The sequence below is a fragment of the Xiphophorus couchianus genome, chromosome 2 (genome assembly GCF_001444195.1).
Source record: "Xiphophorus couchianus chromosome 2, X_couchianus-1.0, whole genome shotgun sequence".
Lineage (NCBI taxonomy): Eukaryota > Metazoa > Chordata > Actinopteri > Cyprinodontiformes > Poeciliidae > Xiphophorus > Xiphophorus couchianus.
The window spans coordinates 4,087,006-4,113,183 of NC_040229.1; the positions used below are offsets into that span (position 1 = coordinate 4,087,006).

Consider the following 26,178-nt stretch of genomic DNA (forward strand, 5'->3'; position numbering starts at 1 on the left):
GAACACATTTCAAAACTATAAAACCAAAATTCAATTGCATTTTATTTAAGCATGAACAGTAATGTTACATGGTAAAAAAAAACCATTTTATTTCTAAAGTGTGTTTAAGAAACAATCAAACCTTCAGTAAATATCTGGACAGAATCCAACCTCAAGCTGAGGCAACGAGCAGAAACCCCAAACTTAATGATTAGACTTGATTAGAGTTATCCTCATCATCCTCCTCTTCCTCTTTAGAGGTCAGTAGACTTTTTTAGAGGGGGGGGGGGGGGGGTTGCTTTACTGCGTCGTTCAGTGACTGCCTGATTTATTTTTTAATGACAGTGATTTTGTTAAACCTACCTCCTACTGACGTCACAGCGACCTTTGACCCTTTCTGGTCTTTTTTCGGAACCGTCCTCTTCCAGCAGCTAACGGACTCATCCCGGATTATCCTGCCTTCTAGCCCCGCCTTCGTCGGTTGTTTTTGCTCCGGTGGCGGTGAGAAGGACGTGACCCGCTCAAGTCTCCTCACCGACGCTTCCTATTGGAAGAACAAGGAAGCGGCCGACGTCTCTGAGCTCTGATTGGTCACTCTGTTCTCCGTGCGCGTTTGACAGGGGGCGTGCCGAGGCGCGTGCACAGCAGAAAGATGGCTGAAAGGAGAGAGAAACAGTAAATAAAGTCTAAAACCTGTCAGAAGGTCGAAGAACCGAGAGCAGAACCGAACCTGGACCTGCTGCGGCCCGAAGCTGCCGGAATTCACCGGGAGCTGCCGGAAACTACCGAACCGAACTTCTCCATGAAAGGCAGCAGGTGAGACAGAAATGTATCTGCGCAACATCAGCGAGCGTGCATACACACACACACACACACACACACACACACACACACACACGCACACACACACACAAGTTCATCATCCGGAACCGAACCATTGGGTTTTTGAGGTCAAAACCAGTCCGGAGGTTCTGGTTTTCTGGTTGTTCCGGAACCAGAACCTCAGCTGGACCAGAGAGAACAGGGGACGTCTACTGGTTCCGACCCGGTTCGACTCGGACCGGGTCTTCGATCAAACTTTATTTATAGAGAAGTTTTCAGACACATGATGATGAGCAATAATTATATTGAAAATGTAAGAGAAGATTTAAAGATGAAAATCAATGATGGATGGTTTTGGAATTTCCGATCTATAATTTCAGATCTATAATCAATAAGGTTCATTGATCAGCCAGGTGATGACACCTGGAGGCGATCGATCATCCAAACATGGATCAATAATCAGGTTATTATTGGTGTCTGCTCTCTAAGCTTACTGGAGGCATGCAGTTGGGTCAGGGAGGCGTTGGTTCTGACCCGACTCCAGTGCTCAGCTCCATATCTCAGCCGTTTGGTCCACCAGAACCATCAAAACCACCAGAACCATTCAGAGTCCAACTGGGTCACAGACCCCTAGACTAGTTTCTAGACCAGCTATCATTCTCATTCCTTCCCAGTTTAAAGAATTTGTCCAGGTTTTCCTCCAGAACGTTCGATTCAGAATAATGCTGGTTCTGACCCGGTGAAACATCAAGAACAATCTGGGTTTACCGGCTTCTCCCACTGCTGGAGGACTTCCTGATTTCTGTCCAATCACAGCCCAGAGAGCAAAGAGACTCACTTACTCTCATTCATTCCCAGTTGATTTGATTCTGGCTGGTTCTGGAGAAACTGGACCCAAAGGTTCTGTGGGCTAGAAGCTCCAGAAAAAGTTCTGTTTCATTCTTATTGGACCTTATTGAACCGGTACCTGCTGCCTCATCCTGACTGTCATTTCCTGTTCAACCAGCCAATCAATGCACAGATGAGTCAGCTGTGCACTTCCTGCTTTTGGAGCAATCTCTGTCCGCTTGGTGTTCACATTAGAACCACATCAGAGGTCACTTCCACCAAACCCAGACTGAGGTTGGTAGGTGGACCAGAGTTTGTTGTTTGATCCACAGCAGAGTTGGATTAGCGTTCACACCAAACCGCTTTCCAGGCAACTGGAGTTTGACGAAAACAGGACTGGTGTGGATGCAGGTGTGAACAGTGGCGGAGCTAGACTTTTAAAGTTGGGGGGGTCAGCGATATCCTGAGGGGAGAGGGGGGTTGACAAAAATGAGAATGTGTGTGTGTGTATATATATATATATAAATATATATATATATATGTATATATACAGTGTAGATCCACCTATCTCTACACCGTGTTCCAAATTATTATGCAAATTGGATTAAAGTATCATAAAGATTACATTTTTCGTTGTGCTATTAAATGTATACATGGTATTGTGTGTCTTTGAATCACTATAATTAATTTCAGAGAGCTGCTTTGTCTGCTGAGCTCAATTAAAGGAAATCTACTTCAGAAGGATGTTCCACATTATTAAGCAGGCCGCAGGTTTCAAGCAATATGGGAAAGAGAAAGAATCTCTGCTGATGAAAATCATCAGATAGTGTAGTGCCGTATGACAAGGTATGAAAACATTAGATATTTAACGAAAACTGAAGCGTTTATCATACTGTGAAGAGATTTGTGGCTGATTCAGAACAAAGATGGTTTTACAGATAAAGGCAGAATGAGGAAAGTTTCTGTTGGACACATTCATGGGATTCAGAGAGCAGCTGTTAAAATGCCCTTAAAGCAGCAAACAGTTATTAGAAGCTGCTGGAGCCTCAAGGTGGAGGATCCTCCAGAGGCTTGCGGTGCAAGAACCTACTATTGGGCCCCTAACCAGAGCTCACAAGCAGAACCGGTCCCAGTGGGCCCAGCCGGACATGAAGATTCATTTTCAAACAGACTTGTTCACTGATCAATCACCCTATTGATCAATAGAAGAACAATTTATGTCAGAGTATCATTTCTGATCTGGACCTTTAACGGACCAGAGGTTCTGGAGCGTCCAGCAGCTGATCCGCTTCAGTGGGATTTTTCTCCTGAGCGAGAAAACGAACCGAGTTCTGCTGTCTAATAATCACTTCATTTGGTGAAATGTTACCTGATTTGAAAAACTTTCTCACTGCAGAGAAAAAGCTAAATATTTCGTTTGATGACTGCAGAATGGAAATAAAATGATTTTTTTTTTCTTTGACGGACAACGAAAAACTCAACGAACCTCTGCTCCAAACTACGAACATTGTCGCCCGCCTTCCCTTCTTCAGTTTTTTTTGGTCTTTTTTTGGAGGATCAGTAAATAGGGTTAGGGTTTTACCATCATCGCCTGGTATGAAGTGGTTTACCCTTTGAGTTGCACCACAGCCAGAACTAGAGAAAGCATAAAATATATACTATATCATCACATGGATTTCTATAAAGTTTTATACATTTCCTTTTCATATATTTATTATTGTTTTTCTTCTTTGGATATTAGGTTGGCTTACAATGATTCCAAATAATGTATAGGAATGACCTGGTGCTGTTACATGTCAATCATCTGGGGGGGGCAATCAGATATCAGGGGGCCCAATGCCCTTCTGGCTCCGCCCCTTGGTGTGAATGCAGCTCATGGTGTGATAAGTCAGAGTTCCCATCAGGCAGTGGAGAGTAGTAGTAGAACACGGCATGGCTGGTCCTCCATGTTGTCTAACAGGTTGTCGTTCTCTCCTCAAGACTCCATTTCCCATCATGCCTGTGGACATGGCCATCAGGATCTGCCTCGCAAGCTCTCCTCCTCTTCGCTCCTTCCTCAGTAACCATGACTGTCAGTACGCGCCAGCGGCTGCGGGGCCGAGCTGCCGCCCGCTGCGACCGTGCCTGTCCTCAGGATGCTGCGACTCCGTCCCCATGGAGACGCCCACCTCTGCGCCAAGGAAGAGCCCAAGGAAGAGCGTAGCGTTCGCGGACTCCCAGGGTCTGGCGCTCACCACCGTCTACGTCTTTACCGAAGACGACCCGTTGGCTGAGCTGCAGTTCCACCTGACAGAGCTGGAGGGCGCACTGGAACTGGAGGTCAAAGGTAAACAGCAGTCAACTAGTGACGCGTCTATGCAGATGTTCTGCAATCTCTTCATCAATTAGGGTCTGAGAACCAATTTAAATACCAGGAAAACCAATTGGAACCACCTAGAACCGGCCCAGTTTCCAGGAGGTTCCAAGTGGTTCCAACTTGTTCCACTTGATCCTGGTTTGTTTCAGTTGGTTCCAGTTGAACAGTCTGAACCTGACCTGAATTAGAACCTGTTCTAATTCCCACTTTGATCTCTGGTTTTGCTCTGCTTCTAGACTCAACAGAATCGGGTTCAGGCCTGGTTCTGGATTTCACGCCACCAGCTACAGACTATTTGGACCTGAGGAACCGGCTCAAAGCCCAGCAGGTGTGTCTAGAGACCTGTTCGGTGCAAGACCACCTTCTCTCCGGTACCGTCCAGGTCCGGAACATCTTCTTTGAGAAGTCCGTCTCAGTTCGGATCACATTCGATTCCTGGAGCTCGTTCCAGGATGTCCGGTGCCGGTACCTGAACAACGTCTACGGCTGCCCTGACATCGACACCTTCACCTTCGCCGTCCCCCTCCCTCCGGACCTGGTTCCGTCCAGCCGAGTAGAGTTCTGCATCTGGTACCAGACAAAAGACCAGGTCCACTGGGACAACAACCTGGGAAACAACTACCGGCTGGCGATGGCGGACCCGACTGGCCGTCCAGACCGGGCCTCTGGCAGGAGCCCAGGGCGGGCTGTTCCGAGGGACTGCGGCAGACAGAAGACGGACAAAATGGACTTTGACCCGTTTGGAAGTCCCAGAACTTCATCGGGTATCTTCCCTGAGTGGCAGAGCTGGGGCCGGGTGGAGACCGGTGCCCCCTACTGGTGAGGAGGGACGCTTTTAATCTGACTGATTTTTATCAGGCAGAGATTCTCCAGAACCGTCCGGAACCAACCGGATCTCAATCCATTCCTGAACCAGCTCCAGGGGAGCCTGTGCTGTCCTCACAAAGCCACAACTGAACCAGAACTGCTGAAGGAACCTGATCCAGAGACGCACCAGAGCCAAACCAGATCCAAATATCTCCACACCAGAATCTCAGGAAGTGTCCGGGTCCAGGACCAGCATTGAATTCTCTGAGCAACAATGGAGAGAGGTTCCTTGGAGAACCGGACCTTCTGAAATGTGCAAGAAGAACCTTCAACAGAACCTCAGTCAGGTTCAAAGGAAGAAGCGACTTCCAGAGCTTAGAACTCCTCAAACCTGAAACGAACCTCAGATCCTCAGAACTTCATGGCGGTTCTGAACCAAGACCCAAAGATCCATCCAGCTTTGTTCTCGTCTTCTGGACCTTCTGAGACCCAACCGGTCTTTATGGGCTCAGAGTTCTTTGAGACCATCTTTGTTTTTTCACCATCATGACCAGAACCGGTCCCACAGATGCTGGACCCTCTCCAGAACCGGCTTCTGCAGTTTTATCAAATGCTTTGGACCCTTGATGGCGTTCAGTACCAGTAGTCCATCCCCAGTTCACATGTTGAGTTTTAGCCGGTCCTCAAAACGTTCTGGTATTGGTTCCTGTTTCCATGGTCACCTGCAGGTCCATTTTTTTCCATAGAGAAACTTTATGATTGGACCGAGGTTCTGACCCATCTGGACTTGAAAAAAAAGGGAGAACTACTGTGTCAGAACCAGAACATCAGACCTGTTCTACAGGTGGTCCAGGTGTTGATCCACAGAAAGTTTTAACTTTAGTGTTTCTGTAGAAGCTTTGTTTGTTGTCATGGTAACTGCTGTAACTCACCTTCCTGAAGCCTTTAATTGCTGAACTGCTGCAGTGCCCTTACCTGTGTGTGTGAGAGAGAGAGAGTGAGAGTGAGACAGGAAGTATGAAGGGAAGTGTGTGTAGAGGGGTCATCACCATCCTGCATCGGCTGGCAGCGCCGTTTACCTGACCCAGGTGTGTTTCAGCAGAGAGGTGTGTGACGGGGCCAAGTGGCCCCTGAGATCTGGACTTGGGGACCTGCTATAGAGTTTTATGTCTGTAGATGCTGAGACGTTCCCATGGCGCCTGAAGGCCTCGTGCTGCGTTCAGATGTCACTGTAACAGTATGGTGACATAATGTAGCTTCCTGCTCTAACAGGAAGTGATGTAACTATGATGACTGACTGATCCTTTTGTCTTTGTCCTTTAAGAGTAAAAGTTTAATAAAGTTCACTCTGCTTTTATTTCCTCGAATAAATGTTGATTTAAAATCAAAACAATCTAAGAATGAATTGACCGGTTAACCAACCAGCTGGTTAACCGGTCAGGTTTCAGCTCACCAACCCTTCTGCAGCCCAGTGAAACAACCAGTTACCTTGGTAACCAGCTACCCAGTCTCAGGTTCCACCTGTTGAATTTTTGGACTCTGAGCCGAGCCAGCCGTCTGCCGGTCAGAACCACCGGAACCAATCAGGTTCTGTTGGGATCAACCGTTAGAGTCGGGTAGGTTCTGAGTGGAACCGCTCCGCTCGGACCCGGTCCGTTTGTCTGATTGATCAGAGTTCTGCAGGGTTCTGTTATGGGTCAGTACTTCATCCCGGGCCCTTGGCCCAGTCTGAATTTTGATTGGGCCAACAATTGAAGAACCACTGACCCGTTTATTCAGAACCACCTCAGGTCAGTGAGTTCTATGGTTCCTGGTGGGAATATGGGTCTAAATACAGGTTTCCATGGCAACGCAATGCTGTAGGAGTGACAGCAGAGGAGGAAGACCATGAAGAAAGAGGGGCCTGACCCAAGTTCTGTAGGCTTGACCCGGTTCCGGGGGGCCCGAACCAGGCTCTGATCTCCAGAACCAGAACCATTGGGGCAGCAGCAGAACAGCAGCTGATCCAACCAGCAGATTAACGTTTTAATCCTGCAGGGCTCTGACCTTTGACCCCTAATCCAGTCTCTACTTTCAGATCCCAGTTACAAAACAGAGCAGCCCTGTAGAACGGCCCGGCCCGGCAGTGCGTGGCAGAGATGCCGCCCTGCCTTTATTCGGTCCTGAAGGTCACATGAACTGGACCGGCTGCTGGTTCTGTTCAGAACCGGCTGAGCTACTGGATCAGAACCAGCAGCCGATCCAGTTCATGTGACCTTCAGGACTGGCTGCCAGTTCTGGTTCTGGAACCGTCCGAGTACCGATCCGGATGTAACTTCAGAGAGGTATAGCGAACCGGAACTGGGTCAGGTGATCCGGATTGGATCGATCTGATCTGCAGGATCGACCGAGCTTCTGCAGACCCATCGGACGCTCAGATTTCTGATTTTAGAAGGAGCCTCAAACGCCTCCTGTGGTTCTGCCAGCCTGTCTGAATGGACCAATCAGAACCAATCGGGTTCTACTGTTTTACTGAGGGAGTTCTAGAAGAACCTGGTGAGGTGTTCAGAACCAACAGATCCGACTGCTTCTGGTTCTGACCCGGGAAGTTCTGTAGAACCTCCTGTCAGCGGTGTTGCCATCCTGATGGTTCTGGTTCCGGTTGAAGCTGATCGGGGTCATCCCGAGCCATCGCTGCAGTCATGATGCTACAGGCTCCTGCTGCTATTCCAACCGCTAACGTTTTGTTTTCTCTCCATAGAAGCTCCACCTGATCTGCTGCTCTGATTGGCTGATTTCTTCCTGGAGGCGGAGCATCACCTGATCCTGCTGCTAACTTTCTACTTTGATTAGAAACTTCTCAGTTCTTATGCTCTGTTTTCTCAAACCTCCAGTCGGCCGCTGGTACTGAACCCAGTTCTGGTTCTGGTTCTGCTGGAGGTTTCTTCCTGTTAAAGAGGAGTTTTCCTCTCTGCTGTCGCCCCCTGCTGGTTCAGGAGGAGTGATGCTGTGGGTCAATGACTCCATGTTCTGCTGCGTTTCCTCAGAAACTTTATGAATAATAAACTGAGTTTAATGCATCGATTTATAACAAGGATCAGAGGGTTGAACTGAAACCATTAATTTATAAAGAACAGCTGAACTGAACTGAACTGAACTGAACTGAACCAGCAGGCTTGATGTTCACCAGAGACCGGGTTTGGTCTCCTGAACCTTCAGGTTAATGTTTCAGTTGAACCGGGTCTGTGTATATTCAGGCAGTTATTTTATTCTTGTTCTTTCAGGTTCTGTTTCAGGTTCTGTTTGTTTTCATACCTTTGCAGCTTGTAGAATGGATCACTGAAGGTTCTGATTCTGGGCCTTTCACCAGAACCAGACCCATTACAGCTGCTGCAGGGGCCCTGATGTGGATCAGAACTTTCTGTGTTGATACCGTCCATCTGAAAACGCTTTTTAAGGTTCTGCTGGTACTTAAAGTTCTTCAGTACCCGGCCCAGTTGTCAGGTCTATATTTCTACTACTGGTTCTTCAGACCCATCAACAGACCAGCTAGTTCTGGTTCTGGACCTAGAAGTTCAGAGTGAATGATCTTGAGGGTCTTCCAGGTTCTGAACCAGAACCAGTCTGGGCAGTTCTAGACTCTGAGCCCATCAGAACCAATTCCAGAACGGACCAGAACCTCCTCAAGGCTCACAACGATGATGATGATGATGATGATGAGCCTGAACTCTGGTGACCTTTAGATGTGTCTCTGCTTCAGCACACCAGAGTCACATAATGACGTCATTATGACGTTGGACTCAGCTGTTTGAAGCGAGTTGGACCCGGGAGAATTCCGGCCAACCCGCGTTAAGATTCGAGCGATGAAGAAAACGTCACTACGGTCACGTGACGCGTCGCTTCATATTTGGCTCTCGCGCATGGCCGCTGAACTTCCGGCACGGCTCGGTGCAGCGTGCAGGTGAGTTGAGCTCAGGTGAAGCAGTTGATGGGTCAGAACCTGAACCCACGTTCGGAAAGGGACGGGTTAATCTAACAACATTTTAAATTAGAATATTGTTTTTAATCAGAACATTTTGATGACTGAAATGTTGGTTAATTGCTGAAAACCTAAAAGTCCAGAAGAATAAAACTCAGTTTCCTGCAAGTGAAGCAGCTTCGGCGGCTTCCTCTTCCGGTTCTGGTTCCGTTGGATCTGACCTTTACTGAAAAGATTTGAGTCGAAGTTCTGGAGAACTGCCAGCCTGTCTGGTCCCGAACCTTCATGAAGATGATGTGATGATTTCAGCCTGTGGAACTTCACAGGTTCTGTTCTTGGTTCCGTGGTTCCGGTCCGACAGCGTCAGCCTGAGGTGGGTCTGGTCGCTCAGACCGTGTCAGCAGATTTTCTCTTTTTTTCATTCTGCTGAAATCTGCAAATATCCAACACTGAAAAAAGGAGAATCGTTGGTCCAAGTCAAATAAATGGCTTCAACTCTCAGCCTTTTATTAAATGAAGTTTATCCAAATTAATTTCTCACTTTCAACTTGATGAATGTATTTTTAACTTCAGTCACTTGTTGTAAACTGAAGTAATTTACTGAACTTGGATGAGCTGTTCTTGTTTTTCAGTGCAGGAGCAACAGTTTCATCTGAACATTTGCTCTAGAACTTGGACCAGAACAAACTGAAGACCTGGGTTGGAACAGAAACGGCCTTAGTGAAGGTTTTTAAATGAGAACCTTTTATCTAAAGGCTCTGGTCACTTGGTGATCAAAGGGCCTTTGACCTTTGACCTGGTCTACCATGCTGTTGACTACAGAATCCTTTTATTGCTGTTGGGGATACCGGAGCAGCCATGACACTTTGTGTTAATGTCAGCGATGCTTTTCCACTTCCTCTCGTCTCTGTTCTAAGGCTGTGGTCTGTTGATTGTTGCCTGATTGCCAGATCGATTAATGGTTAATGGGTCAATGGTTCCATCAACCCTCTGTGGAAACGTCCAGATGGCACCAAACTTTAACCATGATAAAACTGAAGGGATTTTGTTCAGCTGTGTTTCTGTCAGGATCTCTTTCTGTGAATCTTGGCTCTCTTCAGCTGAATTTGAAAGTCTGTTGCTAATCTGAGAATGATTTAAACTCTGAGTTTAAATCATCCAACAGTCTTAAAGAAGCGTTTCTTCCAGTTGAGGCCTAACCAAATGGTTTGTAATGTGATCATGTTGGGTTGCTCAGAATGCTGCAACTCGGTTTCTAACAGAAAATCTTAGGTAAACTGACAGTTTTCTCCTCCGTGTCACATGTAACCTGCAATTAGTAAAGGACTTTTATTTTTGCGGGCCCACTTCCGGTGTTGCCCAAACTCTAACCCAAACTTAAAGCTCCGCCTCCAGCGCGCAGTAAAAGATCCTCACCTGTTCCACTATGATTGTGGTTTGCTGTTGGCGTCTCCCTCAAGAATTCCTCCAAAAATCTTTGAACCTATTGATTTGATTGCTGGGTGAGTTTATTTGTTAACTGTGTTACTTTTTCATGTGGTACTTCTGCTCGATTTCTCATTGGAGCGTTGTTTTATTAGAATCACTGGCATTGTTTACCTGGACCATCACCGGGATTCTGTTGGTGCTGATTGTGGCTCAGTACGGCCCACTCTCTTCTAGAAGGTAACTTGTTGCTGAATTTTGTGTTCTGACACGTTTACATTGATGCTGAGGCACTGAAGTTTAAGGTAAAATTGATCAGAACAGAATGTAGCTACACTTAAGTTGATATTGCGCAATATATTTATTTATTTTCCTTCCCTCACTCTGCTTGGGTATTTGATGATTAATTGATTTTATTTTTCTTAATTGATATTTTGGAAGTGCACTTTAATTTTAGCACTTTAACTTTAAATTGATTAGTTGAAATATGATAGTTTTGTTTTATTTAAATTATGGTTAATTTAACCTGATTGAAATGTTTAATTATTAGGAATCTAATTATTGCATGTAGTATGCATAAACTAGATGTTTAAATTTAATAATTATTTCCTTTGTATTATATTTGTACATAATTGTTTTTGATAAACACTTAATGGGTTTTCTGACCTTTTAGGTCGAGTTTTTTTTCACCTGTCGGATCAGAACCTCATCTGGATCGAAAGATGGCGAGCTAGGAATGGACTATGGACTTTATGATTTTTAAATTAATTTATTCTGAGTCAATTCTCATGTGTCTCATTGTGTTGTTGTAATTGTATGTTTTTTTATTCAAATCACTTAATATATATTCACCAAAACTAAAATCACTGCCTCCTGTTTTTTCACACCTCAGGCTCCTTAAAGGCCAATCATCTGATGCTGCTCATGTAGCCACAGTTAGCTGCTTAGCCCATAACTGTTACACAGAATAGATTTGATTGTTTTGGGGGGTTTTGATGATGAATAAATGCTTTCGTCTTCGTCAGATTCCTGACACCGACCCGCTGATCTATCTGATCAGCTGCTTCTGGTTTTTAATCAGGATGGAGATCGACTTTCTCCAGCTCCTAAACTTTGGATCAACCTGACCTCTGACCTTAGACAGACATCCTGACTTCCACTGTTAAATCTTTTAAAACTAATCCGGCTTGAGTTCCTGTTTAATTAGCCTTAAAGTTATTTTTTTTTCATTATTCCAGTTCATTTTGTTCTGATTTGTTTCCAATATTATCATTAGATATCTATATTCATTGCGTATCATCATTAGTAACTGCCAGCACTGAAAGAAAGATACTAATTTATGATTATTATTTATTTATTTATTTATTCAGACTATTTTGTTAATAAATTCTCTGATTTGTTTAGAAGTCAGCGCTTCACTCATCATTCCTTCAATCAAGTTTTATTTGTATAGCACATTTCAGCAACAGGGCATGTCGGATCATAAAGTTATGCAACAGAATCAACATTTAGTTGCGAGCCGTCGTTAAATTCTTCTGAAGGTTTTATTGGCTCTAGTGACTTTTATTTGACAGGAAAGAGGGTGATGAGAGAAGACATAGGGCAAAGGTCACCAGGCTGGGAATCGAACCTGCGACGGCCGCGTCCAGGACTAAGGCTGTTCTCCACCCCTGCGCCACAGCAACGCCCGTCGTTAAATTCTTAATCAATTTTGATTCAGAGCTACTCCAACCAGATGGGTTTTAGTCGGGACTTAAAGAAACTCTGTTTCGGCTGTTTTGTAGTTTTCTGGAAGTTTGTTCCAGATCTGTGGTGAATAGAAGTTGAATGCTGCTTCTCCATGTTTGCTTCTGGTTCTGGATGGAAACCAGAACCAGAACTAACGGGTTGATCCAGCAGCAGCAGCAGATCTTTAATCTGTTCATTGATTTCTAAACTACCAGCAGTTTAAAGTCTCTCAGTGAAGGACTGTAGAACCGGGTGGTGTCTCTATCCTCCTGGTTCTAGTCAGAACTCCAGCAGCAGCGTTCTGGACCGTTGGGTTGTCAATCAGACCTGTGAAGATGCTGCTGCAGGAATCAAAGTCTGGATGAGTTTCTCTGATCTGAGACTTTAGTCTCTGGTTCTGGAAATGTTCTGCAGCTGGGAGAAGGCCCACTCTGGAACCGGCTTTATGTGGCTCTGGAGGGTCGGGTCAAAGGTCATCATTACTCCCAGATTTCAGGCCAGATAACTGGTTTCCAGCTGTAAAACCTGAAGCTGTGTGTTGACTCTAGATCTATAAGTCTAGATCATTCCTCTTTAGGTCCAAAAATGATAACGTCAGTTTTGTTTCTGTTCTGCTGGAGTTTTTGACCTGATTAAACAAAAGAATTTACATTTCATTAATAATTTATTGATTACAATTATCAATGATTACATAAGCTAAACATTGATGTGAATTCTGGTTCCCAACAAGCCAGAGGTCCAGAACCACCCCTACACTTTCCAGTCAGAACCGGTTCTGAAGAACCAGAGTAAGTTTCTCTGGCAGTAGAACTGGGTTGCTTCCTGAAGCTCTAAAGATCTAATTATATCTTTGGTTTTATATTTGGGCCAGATTCTGATCCGGTCTGGTTTCACTCTTCTCCCATGCCTCTGTCCTCCAGGTGATGGACGCTCGACTCCAGATGGAGGAGCTTCTGGCTCTGGTTCTGCAGCGGATCCACATGGAGGAGAGCAGCATGGCTGTGGAGCGAGGCGAGAACCAATCCTGGCGGTCCTTTTTCTGACGGGTCGTCTGGTTCTGATGGTCTCGTGTCCGTGCAGAATGCCTGAGCGTGGTGCAGAACCTGGAGGCGGTGAGGCGGAGCTGGCAGCGGGCGGAGGCAGAGCTGAAGCGCTTCAAGGAGCTGCTGGTGAAGTCGGACGTGGCCAAAGCAGCTCTGGAGATCCAACTGAAACACGCCCGGAACCAGGTGGACGTGGAGATGAGGAAGCGGCACAAGGTGGAGGCCGACTACCAGCACCTGGTGAGGGAAGCTGACAGGTTTCTGATCTCAGCCGCAGCCTGCGGGAGACGCTAACGACTCCGACCGCTTGCAGGAGAGGCAGATGCAGCTCATGTGTGACATCCTGGTCCAAGACGGAAAGTTCAACGTTTCTCTGAACGACGACCAGAAAAACCTCTTAGCAAAACTCAACCAGCAAGGAGCCAACGCCACACTGCGCCACAGCACCAAGAGGTGAGGGGACAGAAACAGGTTCTAGTGGCAGGACAGGAGGTAAAGCTGCAGACGATGCTCCTGGTTTTCCAAGCACAACCGTTTCAGAACCAGACCAGACCAGTCGCGTCCAGAGCGGCTCTCTAGAACCATCCAACCGGGTCGGCTGTCGTTGACCTGTCTGATCGTCTCCCAGCAGGTTGTCTGTCATCGACGAGTCGTCCTTCCTATCCCACTCCGACATCAGCTACGACCGCACCGAAGACTATGTGGTAGGATACACACACACACACACGGACAGGACTGTCCCACTGATCAGAGGACGTTTGTCTTCATATATCAGGACCTGGACACCACGCTGATCAAACCTCTGAGGTCTCGAGCCCGAGAGCGGAGGGTGAGTTCTGATTGGCTCTGAACCCGAGAAGCTGACAATGATCTTGGTCTTCATCCTGTCCTCTTGATGTCCTCCTGTCTTCCATCCTCACCCTGTTGGCCCGTCTCTGTCCTTGTCGGTCCGGTGGGTTCGTGAAGCGCTCCTCTATGGGTCAGCCGGTCGGAGGTCCAGTGGCGAAGTGGAGCAGAATTGGGAATGTGTCTGCAGAGATCCAGGAGAGGAGAACAGTTGAGAAGGTGAGGAAAAGCCAAAGATGGTTTGTTTTCTTCTTGAAGACCAGAACCTCAGACTGGAATAGGAGTTCCTGACAGCTGGACCCAACAGAACTGATAATGGTTGTCCTCCTGTTGGTCAAGTTGAACATTGGAACCAGCTGATGAAGTAGACTGAGGCACATCTCAGGAAACTGATGGCTGTTCTGGTTCGGGTTAGGTGTGGCGGTCCGGGTCGGGTAGACGAGGAGTCGTACCTCATATTGGATCGACCAGAAAACGATGGATAGATCCAGACTTCCTGCTGGTTGTGGATCCATTATTGTTGTTTGTTCTTGTTATTGAGCAGCATTAATCTCAGATATGAAACACAATCTAAGAATATACTTTTGATAACAGAGCATAGGCGTAAATCGCAGGGGAGTCGGGGGGTCCGGACCCCCAATCTTGGAAAAGTCTAGAATTGTCCCCCGCCCCCCAAAAAAACTCATTGAAGAAACATTTGCATTTAAATAATACCAATATGAAAAGGCAAAAAAAAACAAAGAATTATATAAATCTGCCATTTATCTCAGAAAAAAATAAGAATGAATTTTTAGGTCCCCCCTACCATTATTAGAACAATGGTTCAGTCCAAAGTGTAGGAGCAGCAACAGCAGCTGAACAGAGGAGCTAGCTGTTAGCTGCTAGCTGTTAGCTATTAGCTGTGGCTCTGCATCTCAAATAAAATACCCTCCAGTAAGTAAATACTTAAATCAAAAGACATGTAAACATTTTATTTACTTTCACTTCTCAATAAGAAACACATGAACAATAAAAATCAGACTGCAGTTTATTTCATTACTTTGGCTGAATTATGATAAGCTGCCTCTTTAACAAAACTGCTACACTGCTTTCATAGACCTAAGCTTTTTTTTTGTCAAAAGTAGTAAACATCTCATTCATATTTAGCTCTTTAACTTTTAGTTCATTAGAAGAGTTTAAAACAGGAGGGAGGTTAAAGTGTCGGAGCCGAGAACAGAAGAGGGAACGGATAGAAAAAATAGAAAGTTGTGCTTTTATTTCTCACCGTCTTCAACGTAGAGCCTTTAAAACCACAAAATAAAATCTGAACATTTTTCTATATAAACCCTGGTGCTTTAAATCAGTGGTCCAAACCTTTTTCTCACCACGGACCGGTCAAGACTTGGCTATTTTACTGCGGCCCGGTTGGGATGGGTTGGAGTGAATCGTCAGATAAGGGTTCTGCATGCTGGTGTGTAAGCTAAAGCCTAGTTCATATGGCACAAGTTTACATTTTTTGCCCTGGTTTCCTTAACTGGGAGCGAAAACGCAACCTGTTGAATATGACAGGTAGCCAATCAGAAAACGCGGTGACTGAAGCACGGAGGGGAATCCCAAACCGACAACATGACGCAACCGAGAGTCCGGTGGACATCGGAGATATGTGGAAACGATCATGTGCTTAATAAACATGGATGTTAATTCAGTTAAAAATGTTAACTACGAAAACATTAACTCACCTCCAAATCATAGAGCAGCAAATAGAGCAGCTGCTCCGCCATCTTTTATCAAACTCCTTTTCTTTTTGTTTCGTCTTTTATCGCTTAAAATGAGCCACAAACTATCACTGCTGCTTCTACATCCTCATCCTGTTTGATTATTCTACATTCATGTTTGGTCTGTTGGGGTTTTACTGGATTTTCTCCTGGAATCGGTTCTGTGGTGTGTTGCTGCTGGACTCACGGACCGACCGAACCTGTTGGACTTTTATCGGCTCTGTGGTCACAGAGGTTTGGAAAATCGGCCCACAATCCTTAAATGGTGTGAACCAGACCTAAAACTCACAAGCTCCTCTCCTCTCGTCTCTCCACTGCCCTAACGCTCTCTGACTCTGGTCGCTATGGTAACATTTACATATCCCTTCAGAATAAGATACAGATGCGCCACAAAAACGAACATTTTACTTTGGTGAAAACTTTAACTCAGGGTAACGACTAATGGAGCCCTGAGCTTGTTTCTCTGCAACCAGACGGTCCATCTGGGAGAGATGAGAGACGATGAGACCGGAAGTGTTGCTGATGCTCCGGGTTCTTGGTCTCTAGTGGAGAAGCAGCTTGAAGCTTCATTTCCTCATTAACATCCGGTCACCATATCATGCAGAGCTTGGACTGTGGGAATCACCTGCTGGGATAAATCCATCCTCCTGGCTCTTCTCTGGGCCTTTTCCCTTCACAAAGAAACTTTACAAACAATCTGATCCGTTTCTGACTCATTTTGCTGCTTGTGGCTCCATGTTGGCGGCAAGACGGAACCGAGAGAGTCCGGTTAAAGGATTTACAAAATAAGAGATGTTTCAGACTCAGATAATACATAAAACGGAAATATTTAATTATTTCTTGTGCGGCCCGGTACCAATTGGTCTACCGACCGGTACCAGTCCGCGGCCCGGGGGTTAGGGACCACTGTTTTAAATGTTACATTTAAGTTATAATACCCCCCAGACATTCATTTCTATCTAATTATTTCTTTGTCACCAAGGACATGGCAAAACTAAAAACTGCTTTAAAATAAAGCAACTTAACAAGTTATCATTTAAATAGCCCATAACTTCTATTGGGAGCAATTTCAATAAATCAATGTTTATGAGGAATTTTAATAAGAGCAGTTATTCATTAAAGCTTTTTTATTTAGAACCTTAAATTTTTGTAAAGGTGTAGCAGCGATTAGATCAGTGAGACTGAACAAAACTCGTATAGAAGCAACATTTGAATTTTAGTTGCATTTCTCTGCAGGCTGTTTGCTGAGAATAAAACATGTTTATGCATTACTATTCATTTTTGGTCCTACAGCTTGAATGTGGTTTAAAAACTTTCTAAACCACATTTTATGTTGCATTTCTATGTAACTTTGCCGACCCCCCACCAAAATTGCTCTTCAATCAATCAATCAATCAATCAAATGTTATCTGTATAGCACATTTCAGCAGCAAGGCATTTCAAAGTGCTTTACATCATATCAAACACAAAGTCATCAAGTGGGGGTTCTTGCCTTTGTATCCATAAAAGGTTTACCGGTTCCACTCCTACTGTGTTACATGGAACCAAATACCTATTGGTATTTTTATTCAATCTCACAGTCACGCAGTTTAAAACAGCCTTTCAATGTTTTTCTTCCGGCACCAGGCTCCGTTCACCTCTTTCACGGAATTTCGCTCTGGGACTCCGTCGTTCCTCACGGATTTTTGTGCAATTGCAAGATAAAATCAACAATCAGACCATGATATTAAGTCAAGTTCCATCAATAAATTCGTAATTGATTACATTTCAGATACAATCCTAAACAGGTGGGTTTTTAGTCGAGATTTAAAAGAAGTCAGTGTTTCAGCTGTTTTACAGTTTTCTGGAAGTTTGTTCCAAATTTGTGGTGCATAGATGCTGAAAGCTGCTTCTCCTCATTTGGTTCTGGTTCTGGGGATGCAGAGCAGAACCAGAACCTGAGAGGTCTGGAAGGTTGATACAACAACAGCAGATCTTTAATGTATTGTGGTGCTAAGCCGTTCAGTGATTTATAAACTAACAACAGTATTTTAAAACTGGTGTTATGTGCTCTATCTTCCTGGTTTTAGTCAGAACGCCAGCAGCAGCATCTGGATCAGCTGCAGCTGTTTGATTGATTTGTTGGACAGACCTGTGAAGACGCTGTTGCAATAATCAATACGACTGAAGATGAAGGCATGGATGAGTTTCTCTAGATCTGGCTGAGACATCAGTCCTTTAATCCTGGAAATGTTCTTCAGGTGATAGAAGGCCGACTTTGTAACTGTCTTTATGTGGCTCTGGAGGTTCAGGTCAGAGTCCATCACTACTCCCAGGTTTCGGCCTGATCGCTGGTTTTTAGTTGTAATAACTGAAACTGTGCATTGACTCTAGATCTATAACTCTAGATATATAGCTCTAGATCTATAGCTCTAGATCTATAATTCTAGATCTATATATCTAGATCTATAACTCTAGATCTATAGCTCTAGATTGTTCCTCTTTAGCAAGCACTGGACCAGAGAGTACGACCCAACTCTCCAGTCGATTCAGTAATATGTCATGGTCGACACTGAGGTCCAACAGAACCAGCACTGTGGTTCTGCCACAGTCCGTATTTATATGGATATCATTAAATACTTTGACTAGGCCAGTCTCTGTGCTGTGGTGAGACTGGAAACTAGACTGGAAGGAGTCAAAGTGGTTGGTTATCATTAGGAAGCTAGTTAATTGTTTAAACAACTTTTTCAATAACTTTGATGAATGGGAGGTCAGAGGTCAGCCTGTAATTCTGCAGTAGTGATTTGTCCAGATTGTTCTTTTTTATCAGTGGTTTGATTACTTTTTTACTGCAGCCAGCTTTTAATCTAAAGTTGGCTGCAGAGTTTATAGCAGAGCCATTGTCTCATATTTTAATCTAATCTCTAACAAAATCCCAAGTGTCTGGAAATCAGCATTTGTTTTGCCTCTATTTAAAGGTGGGGAATTGTCACAGGTAAACAATTACAGACCAATTTCTAAACTATGTATCCTAGCAAAAAGTTTTGAAAAATGATTCGCAGATCAATTGAATATTTTTTCAGATTCAAATTCTGTTTTACAAAATGTACAGTCTGGTTTTATAAAGAAACTTATTACTGTTACTGCCACTTTAAAGGTTTGTAATGATCTTATCCAGGCTCTTGATAACAAAAAACTTTGTGTTGCTTTATTTATTGATCTATCAAAGGCATTTGACAGTAAATCAGGCTTTTAATTGAAATTCTACACAGGATTGGGCTCTAGCATCAAGCTACCATGTTGGTAGCTGATTATCTGTCAAACAGAACCCAGAGAGTTCAACTGGCTTCACTTCTTCTATCCTTACTATTTTAAATGGTGTACCACAGGGCTCAGTTCTGGGTCCACTTTTATTCTCTATTTATATAAATAACTTGTGTGACAATCTGTCAAATGATTTTTATCATTTTTATGCAGATGATTTAGTAACTTACTGCTATTCTGCATCACTATCACAGGCCACACAGTATTTGCAGTCTGCTGTCAATGTAGTTCAAACACGTTTACAAACTGAAGTTGGTTTTGAATGTGGATAAGACAAAAGCAAAGGTTTTTTTCACATGCTAGAAAACTATCAGAAATCCCCCTATTGTTTACCACTGCTGTAGGAGCACAAATTGAGTTTGTCAGTAATTATAAATAGCTTGGCTTTATTCTAGATAAAGAGCTTTCTTTTAAAAATCACATAGCAAATTTGTTATGAACATTGAAAATGAAGATTGGGTTTTATTACCGAAATGGATCTTGTTTCTCTCTCAAAGCTAGAAGTAAATTAGTAGCAGCGACTTTCCTGCCACTTTTGGATTATGGAGATGTTTTATATATGAATGTTTCAACCAAATGTCATCAATCATTAAATACTGTGTATCATTGAGCTTTAAGGTTTATAACCGGTAGTAGACGTCTTACACATCATTGTGATTTGTACGCAAAAGCTGATTGGCTCCTTTAAGTGAACGGAGAAACAATCATTTAATGATCCTGATCTATAAATCTCTACTCGGTCTAACCCCAGCATATTTATCCACTCTCCTACATAGAACTGTCGGTTCTCTTCGCTCCAATAACATTATTCTTCTGCATGTCCCACGCTTTGAACTGAAAAAGGGAAGCAGGCATTCAGTGTTTTACCCCACAGCCTGGAATCAGCTGCAGTCTGAACTTAAGATGTCGGAAATGATTTCACTGGACTTATTTCAAGCAGTTCTTAAAGATAGGCAACAAGATTCTATTAAACAGTGTCATTGTTTTTATTGTGCATATGTATTAATTGTTTTTATTTTGTAACCAGGTTGCTGTGTATTGCAATGTTTTTTGCCCAGGTCCCTCTTGAAAATGAGATCTAGATCTCAGTGGGGTTTACCTGGTTAAATAAAGGAATATATATATATAAATATATACACTGCCTGGCCAAAAAAAAAGTCGCCACCTGGATTTAACTAAGCAAATAGGTACAAGCCTCCTATTGGATAAGTACTGCATAGGCGATTATCTTTCAGCTGGCAACAAGTTATTTAACCCCAGCTGATGCAATGAGTAACTCCTCATTTCTTAAACAACCATGGCAAAAGACACTTCCTGTGGTCGTGGAAAAGACGTTAGTCTGTTTAAGAAGGGTCAAATCATTGGCATGCATCAAGCAGAGAAAACATCTAAGGAGATTGCAGAAACTACTAGAATTGGGTTAAGAACTGTCCAACGCATTATTAAAAACTGGAAGGATGGTGGGGAACCATGATCTTCCAGGAAGAAATGTGGTCGGAAAAAAATCCTGAATGATGTTGATCGGCGATTACTTAAACGTTTGGTCAAATCAAATCAAAGAAAAACAACAGCAGAACTCAGGAGTATGTTTAATTGTGAACGCAAAAGCATTTCCACATGCACAGTGCGAAGGGAACTCAAGGGGTTGGGATTGAACAGCTGTGTAGCCGTAAGAAAAGCTCTAATCAGTAAGGCTAACCAGAAAAAATGGATTCAGTTTGCTAGGGAGCATAAAGATTGGACTCTGGAGGAATGGAAGAGGGTCATGTGGTCTAATGAGTCCAGATTTACCCTGTTCCAGAGTGATGGGCGCATCAGGGTAAGAAGAGAGGCAGGTGAAGTGATGCACCCATCATGCCTAGTGCCTACTGTACAAGCCTGTGGGGGCAGTGCTATGATCTGGGGTTGCTGCAGTTGGTCAGGTCTAGGTTCAGCAACATTGTCTGCCCAAAGAATGAGGTCAGCTGACTACCTGAATATACTGAATGACCAGGTTATTCCATCAATGGATTTTGTCTTCCCAAATGGAACGGGCATATTCCAAGATGACAATGCCAGGATTCATGGGGCTCACATTGTGAAAGAGTGGTTCAGGGAGCATGAGACATCTTTTTCACACATGGATTGGCCACCACAGAGTCCAGACCTTAACCCCATTGAGAATCTTTGAGATGTGCTGGAGAAGGCTTTGCACAGTGGTCAGACTCTCCCATCATCAATACAAGATCTTGGTGAAAGATTAATGCAACACTGGATGGAAATAAATCTTGTGACACTGCAGAAGCTTATTGAAACAATGCCACAGCGAATGCGGGCTGGAATCAAAGCTAAAGGCGGGCCAACAAAATATTAGAGAGTGTGACCATTTTTTGGTGCCGACTTTTTTTTTGGCCAGGCAGTGTATATTACTGCTGTTTTCAAAGCCTGGGGGAAAACGCCTGATGTGAGCCATGAGTTACTATTTGGATCAGATCAGTAACAATAACAGGCAGGACTTTCTTAAAGAAATGTGTGGGTCGGACATCCAGACAGCAGGAACTGGAGCTTAGTTGACTTATAATTTCCTGTAGGGATTTATAATTAAGTAGTTGAAATTGGGTCATTTTTCTTGTATTTATTTTGTTTTGCACAGCATTTCTTAAGAAATGTTCCTGTTTATGGTCCCCCAATAATGTGATGAGATTTACAAACTTGTAATAGAGATGGATCTCCTCTTGTTTTATTTTGAACGCAAATAAAAAGAGTCAAATACAAAATATCCCTGAAAGAAGTTGGAAGTAAAACTCTTCACAAGATCTAATAATTAGTAATAGACTCATAATTAATGTAGACTCATTTCATCTTCTATTATTTCTCCTCTGCTGTGCTATTCCATAAATCACACAAACTCCTCCATGAACAAACACATGGATCTCTGTCCCATGCGATCACTAAACATTTGTTGAATGTGTCGTGGAAAATGTTTCCAGTAGATTCTTTGGTGGGTTGTTGGTTCGATTCCGTCAGTCACTAACCACCGTCACAAGGTGAGTGACTGAAGGTCATGTGAAGCCTCATATTTAACCCGTTTTCCCAGAACTGCAATTGTCAAAATAGTTCTGGTGATGTTCCACACTGGACCTCATGGTTCTGGTTGTTGTGACTCTAATCTGAACACAAAGCGGTCTGCAGTCATCAGACCAGCCGGGTCTGTAAGACCCAATCCTTCAGTCCTGAGATCACAGCTTCTCTTTCTTTGGTTTAAAACGAACAAAGTTCAAAAAGCTTCTTTCAGGAAAATGTCCCATGATGCTTTGCTGTAGAAGACATGAGGCTGACATGAAAAAGCTAGCAGAACCCAGCAGGGACCTGTTGGTTCTGGCTTCCAACCTGTGTTCTGCTCAGGAAGTGGAAACAATCGTGAAGGCATCCGTGGCGACTCCAGATGCAGGCAGACAGAACCACGTGGTTCTGGGAATCGCACAGGTTTGTCCCGATGACCCGGCTCGCTCCGCCTCCCAGGAGGGGGCCGTCTCCTTTCGGGCCGCAGGAGGAAGAGGTGAGTGGTTCTTCTTTCCACAGTTGGGTTACATCTTTAGATTCTGATGATCAGGAAAAGATCTTCATCGGGACTTTGACCTTTAACTTCCTACAGGTTCCACCGCTGCTTTACAGCTAAACTAGCCCTCCAGAACCAGATCTGAATTGTCTGGTAGCATTCCTTAAGATGACATTTGTTGTGGATTTTGGACTTTAAGAATCAGAACATGGAGTCTGGATCCACAACAAGCCTGGATTATCTAAACCTATTTAAACCTGGACCGGGTCTGGACTTCTCCTGGGATCAGAGCAGAAAATAGTTAAATACAATATGTAATGCATGAGAACAACCAGCAGAGGGCAGTCTGTCCACAAAAAAACTCAACATCAGCTGACAGAAACCAGTTAAGAGAATTGCATGTTTGGACCGTAGGGGACAGGATGGACTATCTTGGACGTTGTGGATCATATTTCTTCTTAGAAACCATTGTTGTTGTTAGAGTTCTGTTGGTTCCTCATACATTTGTGGTTCTTATTTCTTGCAGAATCGAAACGCATGGAAAGTTCTGGTCCTCATAGTTGGATCTGTTCAGCTGGCTGCAGTTTAATTGTGACAGCGTTCTGATCCTGCTTTATCCAGTGTTCTGGATCAGAATTGGTGCTGGTTCATCTCCATTAGATCATTTGAACTCAGGTCCACCCTGAAGCCCTTATTTTCTCCTGAATTTTGTCAGAACCAATCAGAACCCTACTGCAGCTTTGGTATTGGTCTATTTGGTACCAGTTCAGCGCTGCATCCTGTCTGGATTTCAGTTGCATCAGACCTGCTGTAAGGCAGGGAAATGGACCATGAGGTCCAACTGGTGATGAGAAGGTACTTCTGGTCTCTGATTGGTCTTTCCATCTTCTCCTCAGATCAAACGTCTTTGTGGAGCTCCAGCAATGAGAAATCGGTGGAGCTTAATGCTCCTGTGGAGGACAGAAACGTTCCGGTTCTTCAAAAATCCTTGAGACACGAGTTTCTGTCTAAAACGGTACATAAATCTTACTGGACATGATCTGGGACCCTATGTCCAATGCAGGGCTCTCCAACTGCTCAAGAGCTGCTGCCCTGCTGCATTCCTGCCCAACACAACGGCATCAAATGCTTGAACTACACCTTCAGCATGCCTTGAGTTGATCCACGTGTGTTAGAGTAGGGATGCATCGGGACAGAAGCCCTGTGGACTCTTGACCTTTGAGACGTCTGACCTAAAGTTCCTGAGTAACCTGAAGTGTCCTTCCAGGTGATCCGACCAGAGACCTGCACGCCATGTGGGAAGAGGATTCGCTTTGGGAAAATGGCTGTAAAATGCAGGAACTGTCGGCTTGTTGCTCATCCAGAGTGCAAACAGAATTTCCCCAACAGCTGCTCGTCCTCCAGCGGAGTGACAGGAGGTGGACCTCTTAAGGTACCTCTGTTGGTTTAGCTCAGTGTGACCCGTTGCATTCGGTTGCCTGCAGAATAAGCGACCGACAGGCTGGACTCGCTCTGGTCTGCTGGGTTTGTAGAGCTCATCGCCTCCAGGCTCCTGTGGGACTGAAGGCGAAGACGGGGACAGAAAACGGGCTCTGGATTTCCCTGCAGGGAGGAAGAGAACCTCCCTGAGTGTTGAGAAGACGTTTGAACTGACTGAATGATGGTCAAACTAAGCTGCAGGGCCACAAGTCCACCATCTGGACTTCATCTGACAGACATCAGAATACCAACAGAACCAACTGATGTGTCTGTAGCTCTGATTTAAGTTCTGCTCTGTTTTAGAACTCTCTGGAAGCTTTTGCTCCTTTGACCCATCCCAGAGTTCCTCAGGTCATCTTGGACTGCGTGGCTGAGATTGAGCGGAGGGGTCTTCATGAGGTGAGACCTTCGCTATTGTTCCTTCTCTGATCTCTGTAGGAACAGTGTACTGTTTAAGTGTACTGTTCTTGGACTTTAACAACCTTGATCCACCAGAGAACTATCCACTTGTATCTTTCTACCCCGTTGTCTCATGTGTGTCTGACCTGTCCTCTTCAGAGAGGCCTGTATCGGGTTCCTGGGGGAGAGCGTCCAGTGAGAAATCTCAGAGATCGGATCCTTCAGGGGAAGCCTTCTCTGATGCTCAGTAAAGTTCAGGACATCCATGTAGTCTGTGGGGTCCTGAAGGACTTCCTGAGGAGGCTGAGGGAACCCCTAGTCACTTTCAGGCTACACAGGATCTTCATGGAGGCTTCAGGTAGAAGAATCAATTGCAAGTTTGTTTCGTAACCGGCTCTAATCATCCACTGAAAAGTGGCTGTCTGTGTTTTAGAGCTGGATGAGGACAATGGTTCTGCTGTCCTGTACCGGGCCGTATCCGAGCTGCCGAAGGCCAATAGAGACACCCTGGCTTTCCTCATGATTCACCTCCATAAGTAAGAACCTTCATCAGATCAGAGGTCTGCAGACAGAACCCAGACCTGATGTCATGTCTTCAGAACCAACCTGTTCTCCTTGAAATTCAGGGTGATGAGGAGTCCGCAGTGCCAGATGGACCAGAACAACTTGGCCAGAGTGTTTGGACCGACCATAGTGGGTCACAGCATCGCTGAGCCGTCTCCAACAACCATCATGAAAGACACTACCATTCAGCCAAAGGTCTGTTTAAAAGAACTACCGGCCTCGGTTCTGAGCTGGTTGTGGTCCCCTTGGTGAATCTAGATCAAATGATTGCTCATGTCCCCAGGTTGTCTACTGCCTGTTGTCCATTCCTGAAAACTACTGGAGACAAGTCCTCACCGTGGGAACGGACCAGAACCCGTCTCCATCCTCCTCTAGTAAGCTCAGCCAAGAGGAAGGGCTCAGTGGAACCCAAATACACAGATACGAATTCAGAACCTTTTCTCAGGTTTTGCACTGAAGTTCTGATCCAATTGTTTTCAGGTCGATTGTTCCAGCCATTGACGTCTCCAGAGCTAAAGAGCATCTACAGAATGACCAGCCCAGGTTCTGTGCGAGAAACAATCGGAAACCCGGGGAACAACTTCAGCACCACGTAAGACCAGAGCAGACCGGTCCCACTATAGGGTCCGCGTCAGATCCACTGTGTCTTACCGTCTGTCCTCTGTGTCCCTCTGCCGGCCCCCTGTGTTCACCAGGTTCCACTACATATTTCATGATGTTTTTCATCCACGATAACTTGTTAGTTTGTGCTGATCTCCTCATTGTTTGCTGTTTGTTTGGATGTTTTCAGAGATGGAGTGGAGCCTGGAAGGAAGTTCTTCACTTCACCCTATTGACCAACAATAAGTACTGACCCAAGCCTCTTTGCAAAAGATACCATCATTTCACCATAAATACATTTATTATGAAATATGCCACCAGAAATGGAAAATAAGTGAAGCTTTTCAGCTCTTGACTTGACCTTCTCTACAAAACAGAACTTCTTTCAGCTGGGCTTAGCTGGACCAAGTGGCCATTAACTAAGACAAACTGGATGGCTTTTCCAGGATGTTCTGACCAGTTGTCTTCTAAACTTTTCAAACTTATTTCTAAACTAAGAATAAATCTGGAAGTATTTGACTTGAACTTTTAATCTAGATGATGTTTACAGAAAACTAGATTTTCCTGAATGTGAAATGAAAAATGTTAAATAAAGCTTTGGTCTTGCAGAACATTTGCTTGTGAGTTTCATGAGATCCTTCAGATGGATCTGAAAGCGCTTCATCGTTTTCTGGAGATGTTCCCAGAGCTACCATCTCAGCCTGTTTGGAGCGTCCAGCAACAGGAATACTGGATCGGTTCAGTTCTGC

The 26,178-nt window shown here is 44.5% G+C and overlaps 2 protein-coding genes across 2 annotated transcripts; both read left to right on the forward strand.

Annotated features, from left to right (window-relative positions):
* Window positions 1-343: 343 nt before the first annotated feature.
* LOC114137456 (protein phosphatase 1 regulatory subunit 3C-B-like) lies at window positions 344-6,149 on the forward strand. The gene is made up of 3 exons (XM_028006053.1): window positions 344-795; window positions 3,610-3,955; window positions 4,222-6,149. Exons 2-3 carry the CDS (start codon window positions 3,625-3,627, stop codon window positions 4,806-4,808), a joined length of 918 nt encoding a protein of 305 aa, XP_027861854.1. The 5' UTR covers window positions 344-795; window positions 3,610-3,624; the 3' UTR covers window positions 4,809-6,149.
* A 2,604-nt stretch (window positions 6,150-8,753) lies between these two features.
* Window positions 8,754-26,042, forward strand: LOC114137205 (rac GTPase-activating protein 1). Its single transcript, XM_028005828.1, has 17 exons — window positions 8,754-9,123; window positions 12,824-12,914; window positions 12,984-13,186; window positions 13,260-13,399; window positions 13,575-13,650; window positions 13,722-13,775; window positions 13,913-14,011; window positions 22,234-22,387; window positions 23,284-23,402; window positions 23,655-23,819; window positions 24,170-24,265; window positions 24,425-24,623; window positions 24,699-24,801; window positions 24,892-25,024; window positions 25,113-25,203; window positions 25,310-25,421; window positions 25,620-26,042. Exons 2-17 carry the CDS (start codon window positions 12,827-12,829, stop codon window positions 25,663-25,665), a joined length of 1,878 nt encoding a protein of 625 aa, XP_027861629.1. The 5' UTR covers window positions 8,754-9,123; window positions 12,824-12,826; the 3' UTR covers window positions 25,666-26,042.
* Window positions 26,043-26,178: the final 136 nt, after the last annotated feature.